This window comes from Asparagus officinalis, chromosome 8, assembly GCF_001876935.1.
Source record: "Asparagus officinalis chromosome 8, Aspof.V1, whole genome shotgun sequence".
Classification (NCBI taxonomy): Eukaryota; Viridiplantae; Streptophyta; class Magnoliopsida; order Asparagales; family Asparagaceae; genus Asparagus; species Asparagus officinalis.
This window is the reverse complement of record NC_033801.1, coordinates 130481256-130491894: the sequence shown is the minus strand read 5'-3', so window position 1 is coordinate 130491894 and position 10639 is coordinate 130481256. Positions and strand designations below refer to the sequence as shown.

The following is a 10639-nucleotide window of genomic DNA, read 5'->3' as shown; positions in this document are numbered from 1 at the left end:
GGCGAGCCCAAATCTGGATCTCGTAACTCTTTCGCCTCCAAGCGCTCCGCCTTGATTTTGTTCTGACTGTTCCTTTCTCTTTTTTATGACGATTTTGCTGTTCAATTTTAGCTTTGATTCCGTTGGCCGAGTTCAGAGAGCCGGCGGCGATGAAGAAATACGACATCGAGGCCGACGTGGAGGTGCTCGATCCGCTCGATACGATCTCGAGGCAGAAGAAGGTTTCGGCCCGATCTCGATCTTTTGTCTTCAAAAGACTTGATCTTTATGGAACCTAAATTTGTAATTAGTGATGCGTTGTATTGTACAGGTGACGATCGTGGCCAAGATTTACTGGGGGGATGCGAGGGAGGAGCTGTGCGAAGCTGTGGGTGACCTGAAGTTGGATTCTTTGGTTATGGGCAGCAGAGGACTCACTACACTCCAGAGGTAATTTGCAATTTTAATGGTTTCAATTCAATTATTAGCAGGAAGGGAAAAAAAAATCCAATAGCTTGCACTTCCATGCCTGATTTCTGATTTCAATTTTGAGGCTGCGTCTTTATTTGCTCCTTGTGGACTAATTGGCAAAATATTTTACATAGCAGCAACAGTAGAGAGCAGCATATCTGCTTACTTCGAACGGTGAATGAGAGGGGAAAATTTTTCTGGATTGTCGTTAAATGCACGAAGTTAGAGTAGTTTCTCTTGTAAATAATTCCTACTTGTATAAGTGAACTGTTTTTCTTTTACATGTCAACTATCTACCATGATCTTTAATTCTATGCTTTTATACACAAACGCCGAGCCTGTCGCATATCTGGCATCACAGGCCCCGGTGTAGACTGTAGATCGTTGCAGATTATCCTGCTTCGCAGAATGTGAATGAGATGTTGTATTACTTACCTTGAGCAATTGAGCTCTTAGATATGACGATCGGAGAGATTGCACCCCTCTGTGAGTTTAGTGGGACTTAAACAGAGATTGGACTCAAATTAATCCAAAATTTGTATTTGTTACTTATCGAGCCCCCTGAGCCATTTCTAATTTATGCAATGGGGAACTTAAATAGCCGAAATTGTGAATGAACGGGACATGAGGTGGGCCACACCTATGTAATTGCCAGTTGGGAAAACTTCCCAAGTGAACGAATTGGACGCGTTTTCTTTCATTGTGTGGGGACCACATCCCATGTGATGATATCAAAAACGCGTGAGCAGGTGAACTTGTGGGAACTTTGTTTAGTTCAGTGGACAAAGAGGCCCACCCGAGATTTACCCTATAAAAGCCTAGTTCTAGGGTTTCGGAATTTGTGCAAGGCAAAGTGTGAGGGTGCGGCTGCAGCAGAAAAGCAAGTGCAAAGCGAAAATTTCGGCAGAGTTTCTGGTGCACAATAAGAGAGAAAGATCCCAATAAGAATTCCCGTCTCACCAAGGAGACAAGAATCTGAAGCGAATATCTCAACAAAGTGAGATATCGGCTCTTCCTCTCATCAGTTCTAGGACTGACTTGTCGAGGGATCCTAAAAACTATTACAATGACCACAGACATAAACAAATGATTTTACATGGTTCAGCAAACTGCCTACGTCCACGGGGCAAGGAGGGGGAAGATCTACTATTAGGAGAGATACAACTAGGGTTTACAATCACTCAATCTAAACCCTCACACAAATTTTCAGATCTCTCACACAAATATCTCTCTCAAAACAGCACAAACCTTAGGGAACAAACTGCACGCCTCTGCCTTGCACAGCCGCAACACCTTTTTCTTCTGATTTACGCTGCCTACACGCTGCCCAAGCCAAAAGAACCTCTGCACGTCACTGCTTCTTTGCCCCCTGGTTGCTTGCACTAACCCCATTCGAAAAATCCACCTTGCACTTGCTTTTCTGCTGCAGCCGCACCCTCTCACACTTTGCCTTGCACAAATTCCGAAACCCTAGAACTAGGCTTTTATAGGGTAAATCTCGGGTGGGCCTCTTTGTCCACTGAACTAAACAAAGTCCCCACAAGTTCACCTGCTCACGCGTTTTTGATATCATCACATGGGATGTGGTCCCCACACAATGAAAGAAAACGCGTCCAATTCGTTCACCTGGGAAGTTTTCCCAACTGGCAATTACATGGGTGTGGCCCACCTCATGTCCCGTTCATTCACAGCATCCAGGTTTGCATATGCAATTTCTGCTATGTACACCGTTCTAAAGTTGCTCATGGAAATACGTATGTTGATGGTGTTGGATAGCGGATTCCTAATCTATTTTGGTAACATGAGGTTATTAGGATTCCTAATCTATTTTGGTAATAGGTTATTAGGATTCCTAATTTGATTTGGCTTTTGGTTTAGAATTCCTAGTATATTTATGATTTTAGGATTTCTATATATATGGAACAATTGGAAGAGAGAATTGGGAGAAGCAAATTGGGGATATTTGGAGCACAGAAAAGAGATATTTTCTGAGCTATTTGTTTAGGGTTTTGTTTGGAGAGATTAAGAGTTTTATTGGTGAGATTAGTTTGTTCCTTCGAGTGATTTGTAATCTTAATTTGTACTATTCTTCTCTATTAGTGAAAACCACATCCCCTTCTTGCTCTGTGGACGTAGGCAACTTGCCGAACCATGTTAAAATTGGTGTTTTGTTTGTGCATTGATATTTAGTTTGTTTGGCTCTTTTGGATTGGCGTTTGGTTTGGTTCCTCGACACAGCTTTTGGCACAACAATTTGGTATCAGAGCTCGGGCTACGTTTGAGCTATTTGGAGGAGTAGATCGATTTGGGAAGCTCGTCTAGGGTTTCAGTTGGTGAGAAAGATGGGATCTTTTTGGTAAAGCTTCTTTCTTTTCTCAGTTTTGGATCTATTCTTCGTTTGTTTCTGCATTGGTTGTTGGTGTGTTGAGGATTATGGCCGAGAAAGAGGGAGTTCAGGGTGGTTCTTCAGGTGTGAAGAATGTCCAAAGTTTGAGTATCCACTCGATGAAGATTAACGTGGAGAAGTTCAATGGCACTAACAATTTTGGACTTTGGCGATGCGAAGTCTTGGATGCGCTCAATGCACAGAATTTGGAAGATACGTTGGAGTTGGACGGGAAACCGGACGACATTGATGAGAAGGTTTGAAAAAAGATGAATCGAACAGCGTGTGGTGTGATTAGGTCTTGTCTCACTCAAGATCTAAAATATGATGTGATGAATGAGATTTCTGCGAAGAGGATTTGGGAGGTCCTAGAGAGCAAGTACTTGACGAAGAGCGTTGAAAACCGCTTGTATTTGAAGCGGAGGCTTTATCGCTTCCAATTGAAGAAGGGGACATCCATTAATGATCACATGAACCACTACACGAAGCTTCTTGCAGATTTGACGAATGTAGATGTCATTGTTGAAGATGAGGACAAGGCGTTGCTATTGTTGAGTTCCTTGCCCGACGAGAAATATGAGACGTTTGTCCTTACTCTTATTAATGGGAAAACATCTCTTTCATATAGTGAGGTCACCGCTGCATTAGTGAATTACCAACTCAGGAAAAAGGACAAAGAGACTTCTATTGAGCCGGTAGTGGGGGCATTGGTTGCAAGAGCAAAGGGTCCAAACCGAGGTAGAAGGTCACATTCTAGAGGAGCACATCTTGGAATTCGTAGGAATCAATGTGCTTTTTGTAAAGAAGATGGACATTAGAAAGCTGAATGCCCAAAGTTGAATGATCAAGCCGGGAAGAATAAGGGAAAAGCTGTACAAGCTTCAGAGATGAATATTGTCAAGACTAGTGGCAACAATTCGGATTCGGATTTTTCAGGCTACTCATTATCTGCACTACCGTCAGTTTGTGTTGCCTACTCTACAGAGTGGATGTTGGATTCGGGCTCTACATACCATATTTGCCCTAAGAGGGATTGGTTTTTCAGCTTTCAGGAGTTGGAAAGAGGGGATTTCATGCTCATGGGGATGATCACAAATGCTCTATTGGTGGTATCGGTACCGTTCGGATCAGGATGAGTGACGAGGTGATTCGGGAGTTGGTTGGAGTGAGGTTCGTTCCTTAGTTGAAGAAGAACATTATTTCACTTGGAGCTTTGGAGGCAACAGGCTATAGGGTGACCTTGGCGGATGCACGCTTGAAGGTTACATTTGGGTCCATGATTGTGATGAAGGGCGTCAGAAAGAGTAACTTATATTATTTGCTTGGGAGCATGGTGATTGATAGAGCTCTGACGACTTCATTGGATTTGGCTAGATTGTGGCGTTGTTTGGTGCTGGGGTATTTGATTGGTGATGTCGTGCATAGGTTGTTGAGGAGTGCTTTGACCTGCAGATGGAAGTCCTTTGAGCACATTGGGATGAGCAAGATCGAGATGGAGTTTGGTACTCCTATCCATCGAGCGAGGGGTCTTTTAGGAGGTGTTCAGTTAGGCATTTGGGGGCCTTCTAAGGAGATATCATTGGGAGGTAATCGTTTTGTAGTTTCCGCAGTTGGTGATTGTTCTAGGCATTATTGGGTCGCGACCAGTTCCCGTTGGTGTAAAGTCCTAGAAGTCAACAACAATTGGAAGAAGCGTATTGGCAGAAAGGTAACTCGTTGTTCTAGCTTTGGTAGGAGTCCTTTCTTGCGTTTGTACCGAGCTCACGGCAATAGGAGACACTTCATTGGTGTGGAGACTTTGGGGTGACAAGATGAGATGATAGTTTCGATGGGTCGTTCCTTTCTGAAGGAGGATTGACGTTGATTGTCGAGCATTGGTTCTGGAGCTTCGACATATTTGGGTCATCTTAGTCATAGGTCGCCGACTGCTGTATTAGAAGTTATTGGATCTGGTGGAGCTGCTTCAGATTTTGGTCGGCATCGGATATTTGGTTACCCAGCATTTGGTCACATCGAGGATGTGAGATTTGATCCGATTGCGCGTTTGGGATTCGGAGGCTCATTTGATTATCGTTTGGGAGCTTCTGATTTTGTTCTGAGCAGGTATGTCACTTTTGACTCTCGGCAGGTGGAGAGTGTTGATCAGGTCGTTTGGATATCGCAGCAGGTGGAGGGTGATGCTACTTCACGTTGGGTGGAACTTATTCCACATACTGTAGATCATACTGCGTCATTTGGGATTCCAACTGAGGTGACACAGGTTAGGGATCATTTGATTTCGGATGCAGATGATGGATTGGTTTTGGATTCGGTTACAACTGGTGGACATGATTTGGATACGGTCATTGGTTCACCTCAGATGGAGGTGTTTGATTTGTATCAGTTTGGGGCCGCTATCAGTTGCAGATCCGTTGGCGATATTGGGGAAGAGTTGCAGACTTTTCTATTTGATTGAGGGCCTTTGGAGGCCGTTTGGGTGAACTACGTGAAGGCTTGATTCATTGGGCAAGAGGATACGTAGGCAGTCTTTATGATGCAGCCGATTTGGTGAGTAGATACCGACGTTTGGGTGAGTGTTCGCACTCCCGTTTGGGTCTCGACTTGTTGTGGATTGAGTCTGTTGTTGTGGATCGTTTCACTTCGTACTGGATGCAACAAGTGAGGCATTTGGTTTGGTCGGTATCGGCTCAGTTTTGGGAAAACTTCGCCGAGGTGGAGAATTGTTGGATAGCGGATTCCTAATCTATTTTGGTAACATGAGGTTATTAGGATTCCTAATCTATTTTGGTAACATGAGGTTATTAGGATTCCTAATCTATTTTGGTAATAGGTTATTAGGATTCCTAATTTGATTTGGATTTTAGTTTAGAATTCCTAGTATGTTTATGATTTTAGGATTTCTATATATATGGAACAATTGGAAGAGAGAATTGGGAGAAGCAAATTGGGGATATTTGGAGCACAGAAAAGAGGTATTTTATGAGCTATTTGTTTAGGGTTTTGTTTGGAGAGATTAAGAGTTTTGTTGGTGAGATTAGTTTGTTCATTGGAGTGATTTGTAATCTCAATTTGTACTCTTCTTCTCTATTAGTAAAAACCCTATCCCCTTCTTGCCCCGTGGACGTAGGCAACTTGCCGAACCACGTTAAAGTTGGTGTTTTGTTTGTGCATTGATATTTAGTTCGTTTGGTTCTCTTGGATTGGCGTTTGGTTTGGTTCCTCGACACAGCTTTTGGCACAACAGATGGTTTGCCGTGCCTGTTCAAGTTGCATGCTTTTGCATTAGTATTCGGGTCTGACATTGCATTAGGTGTCGTCTCAAATACTTGTGTTTCTTACAGTTGACGGAATATTATGGTAAACCATTCAATTGGAAGGAATTTCAGATTGTCATGAAACATGTATGTTGCTAAAATTAACACCATATACAAATTTTCAACAGAATATAATCCACAAGGAAACCCTAGCCTTCTATGTCCTTACCATGTAAAGATTATCTGCTTGCCAATTCAATTCCCTTCGTCTGATTTTATGCTCATTTACCTTCTCTTGTTCATGCCTTGTAGAAACTTATCACCGTAATCAAGGTTTAATCTGTAAATATTGAATGCTTGTAATTGTTTTGTTTTTAGTAAAAAAATGCAGTATTCCTTACAATTGCGTTTTCAGGGATAAATTAGTGGGATTTAAAGAGTAAGATGATTTAATCTTACTAGTTTTTTGGTGTTTTTTCATGCAGGATTTTTCTGGGTAGCGTGACAAACTACTTAGTGTCAAATGCATCATGCCCTGTGACAGTCGTCAAGGACCCGAGCCTCAAGCACTGAAAAGGATCTCTGTTCTACTGATGCAGGGGCGATCAGCTTCAATCTATAGAGGGGGAGTTATTTTCTGTTGGAGGAGGAATTTTATGATGTGCGTGTACTCTTAAACATATGTAATATGTCTTGTGAGTAGACTAAATTATCTTGAAGCTCATTATATGTAACACGGATTAGCTCAGATTTGCAGTCGTTTGTGAGAATAAGTTTTTGAAGGATGCTTATTAGTTGATTTTCTGAAGTTTATTTGTTTTTCCCCCTCTTTTTTTTTTCCCTTTTGAGATTTATTAATATTTGTGTTAGCTGTTCCTACTTCCTGGTATCAACTGTTGCTCATTGAAATTTGTATTTGGAAATAGTTTTTCCCTGCTTTTTTCACTAATTTTCTTAATGAATAATGAATCTTCATTAATTAAAAGAAAATTCCAACATGATACGATGACTTATAAAATAGTTCATCTTTATTACTCAATATGTCCTTAAACCACATACGTTTAGAATCATTTTCTATTACATAGCATTTAGTTCTAAAATCCAAACCCACACGATGACTGAACTATCTTAAATTACACTCTCTTTAATCTCTAGTCATTAAAGAAAATTCCAACATGATACGATGACTTATAAAATAGTTCATCTTTATTACTCAATATGTCCTTAAACCACATACGTTTAGAATCATTTTCTATTACATAGCATTTAGTTCTAAAATCCAAACCCACACGATGACCGAACTATCTTAACACTCTCTTCAATCTCTAGTCTTTTTCCGCTTGTTCCTTGAAGGTGATGCTCATTTTAAGAATCCCTCTTTTAATGTGACTAGCAAGGACAGCCTCGTAGCTCATTTGGTAAAAAAAGCTGTCACCTCATACACAGTAATTTATGAGTATAATATATATATATATAATATATATATATATAATATATATATATATATATATATAGTATATATATGTATTAATAGAGGAAGATAGAAGAGAGAGAGAGTAGAGAGAGACGATAAAATCGGCTATCAAGCTTAAGTTTGATGCCCCACAAACTTTCGTACGCCCACTTATTTACTTAATATAAAAATCTTTTTTATATCAATGCAATGATCCCCTAGGCAATATGATTGGGCTAAAAAGTTTGGTAAGAACGACTTTTTTTGCTATCCACTTAATGTTGACACAAGTTCTCTCTCTCTCTCTCTCTCTGCTCTGCTATATATATATATATATATATTATATATATAATATGATATATATATATTATAGATATATATATATATATTATATATTATATATATATAGAGAGAGAGAGAGAAGAAGAGAGAATATATGAGTATGCTTTGGTAACGAAAGCAGGCAAATTTTTGGTGCTTGTTATAGGTCGGAGATGTTATATTCCACTTCCACTCATATAAAACGGGGTCCACATTTAGCAATGAGTTAGAGAGAGCTTGAGAATTAAAATGAGTGGTGATGAAGAATATGACACCTTACTACGCTAAGGCACAAAAATTGTGTGTTTGGTACCACACATACCATTTTTGCTCGTGTGTGTGTTGTGTGTGTATGTGGTTTGTTGTGTGTGTGTGTGTGTGTGTATAATATATATATATATATATATATATATATATATATATATATATATATATATATATATATATATAATATATATATATATGATATATATAATAGAAAAATGTAGGCACTAGTAGAAAAAACTCGATATGAATCTAGACGGAAGCAGACCTAGCGAGAAAAATTTGCGGTCTTAGGTTGAGATCAAACTAGAAGGAATATTTTCGTCTAGGTTGGATCCGTCTAGATTGGGTCAGAAACTAGACGAAAATTCCGTGCTAGTTTGAAAATAAGACGGAAAATGCAAACCTAAGACGGAATTTCCGTAGCTAGGTGACAATCACAACCTACGATGGAATTCCGTCTAGGTGCGCTAAGCATACGCCTTTCTCTAGCTCTACCCACCCCCTCTCCCCCTTCCCCAACCCCCCCGCGCACCGGCGACCTCCTGCCACGGCCTGAACCCCCCCTTACTCCCCTCCCGACCCCCCTACCGACCCTTACGCCCCTCTTTCTCAGGCAGCCTCCCTCCCCCCTTTTCGACCACACCCCAGCCCCTCCCCCCTTCTTCCCTCCCTCCTTCCCATCCCCCCTCGTCACGCCCCCCCCCGCTCGCTCCTATTCCGACTACCCCTCCCACCCCCCTTCCGACCACCCCCTCCCCCTCTTCCGACCACGCTCCCCTGCCCCCCTCGGCAGCGCCCCCCCCTCTTCCGACCGCCTCCCTCCCCCGCTCCCTCCCGTCCCTTCCTCCTTCCCCCCCCCTCCGCCTCCGCCCTCGCGCGCCCCCTCATCCGTGTCCGCCCTCCCCCTCGGATCAGCCCCTCCCTTCGGCAGCCCCCTCGCTGGCCCTCCCGACTACCGCCCACCACCCCTCCCCTTCCCTCCCCTACCCGACTACCCGACCCCCTCCCCTTCCTCCCTCTCCCGACTACCCCTCACCCCCTCCCCTTCCCTCCCTCTCCCCCTCCCCTCTCGGCAGCCCTTCCAATCGGCGTGTCTGTTGTTTCATCTGCTTAAAATGTATGATTTTTCTACTGAGTTTTAGAATTTTTAATTTTTTTATTATTTATTGTTGAATTTAGTTTAAAAACCCTAATTTATGATAAAAATAAACGAGTTTAATTTTGAAAACCCTAACTTAACTACATGTTAATTCATTTGAACAACACCAGTAATCATATTTTTTTTAAACACTTATAAACCCTAACTCATTTAAGTTTCATTCGTGCTAAAAGTATGTGTGATTATTTAAGTTTGTGATGTGAAAATATGTGAAATATTTTTTTTAAAAATAGAGTGATATATAACACATTATAAAATTTTATAATGTGTTATAATCCAATTTAGGTGAATAAAAAAATAACGTTATTTGGACTTATAATATATGATATACGACTCAGATTTGGGTAGGAGACGAAGTTTTCTCCCAAAAATGAGCGTTTATTTTATATTATAGGAATAAAAAATTGGTACTGAAATTCGTAATTATTGGATCTGTCCTTCTCGGATGGGTTAGGAATATAGTTGTGTATACATCAAACTTTGTATATTTTCATTCTTGAAAGTTTTGGCAGCACCGATAATTAACAAACTAGACGGAATTCTTTATTCCGTCTAGGTTGACTTCCGTCTAGGTTGATCAACCTAGACGGAATTCCGTCTAGTTTGATTCAATCTAGACAGAAGCAAAATAAACCATCCAAACTAGACGGAATTCCGTCTAGTTGAACTAATCTAGACGGAATTTGAATCAACCTAGACGGAAATTGGTACCAAACACAAAATTTGTGCTTGTTAGTGAGATGTCACATTCCCATCTACTCCCCAACACAAGTGATTGTGGTCCCACATTTGAATGAATGAAATGATAATTTGTCACCTCACTACAAAGCATAAAAATTTATGCTTCGTACCTCACGGGAGAAATAAGACTTAAATAGAAATTTGGGGGGAGAAAAACAACAGTTGGAAATTATATCCTATCCGACATTATTAGAGAGAGAGAGAGTCCAAATCAGGCCCACCGAGCAGGCGCACGATTGTGAATTAGGGGCCCAGTTTAAAATTGGCTCTGAAACAAGCGAGGCGCTGAAATTACTTTCCCTCCCAAAACAAAGCCTAAAATCCCTTCAGTACTAATTTTTGATAAAATCCCGCCCATTTTCCCCCAGTTTACACGACGAGATCGCCGACGATCCCAATCAAGGAGGAGGAGGATGTATGGGAGGAGAGCATCGAAGCTGTTGAAAGAAGCAGCCGCCTCCGAGAAAGGCCAGCTCACCGCCTTCAATGTAAAGCATCTCCTCCCTCCCTTCATTTTCTAGGGTTTCAAATTCCCCTTTGTTTTTTAATTATCGGTGTCAATTGATGAAGTCGAGAGCTAAAAAATTTCAGTTGGTCTCTGATTTCTT

General features: G+C 41.3%; 2 protein-coding genes across 2 annotated transcripts in view; both read left to right on the top strand.

The window, feature by feature from the left end:
- LOC109822301 (universal stress protein PHOS32-like) overlaps window positions 1–6913 on the top strand; it is a 7216-nt gene extending 303 nt beyond the window's left edge. The window contains exons 1-4 of the mRNA XM_020388482.1: window positions 1–22; window positions 112–221; window positions 311–429; window positions 6576–6913. The exon at window positions 1–22 is cut by the window's left edge and continues 303 nt beyond it. Of these exons, the coding sequence (XP_020244071.1) occupies window positions 1–22; window positions 112–221; window positions 311–429; window positions 6576–6663 (339 nt within the window). The 3' untranslated portion in view covers window positions 6664–6913. The remainder of the gene's footprint in view (window positions 23–111; window positions 222–310; window positions 430–6575) is intronic.
- LOC109820109 (DNA replication complex GINS protein PSF1-like) overlaps window positions 10344–10639 on the top strand; it is a 5267-nt gene continuing 4971 nt past the window's right edge. The window contains exon 1 of the mRNA XM_020386184.1: window positions 10344–10519. Within this exon, the coding sequence (XP_020241773.1) occupies window positions 10445–10519 (75 nt within the window). The 5' untranslated portion in view covers window positions 10344–10444. The remainder of the gene's footprint in view (window positions 10520–10639) is intronic.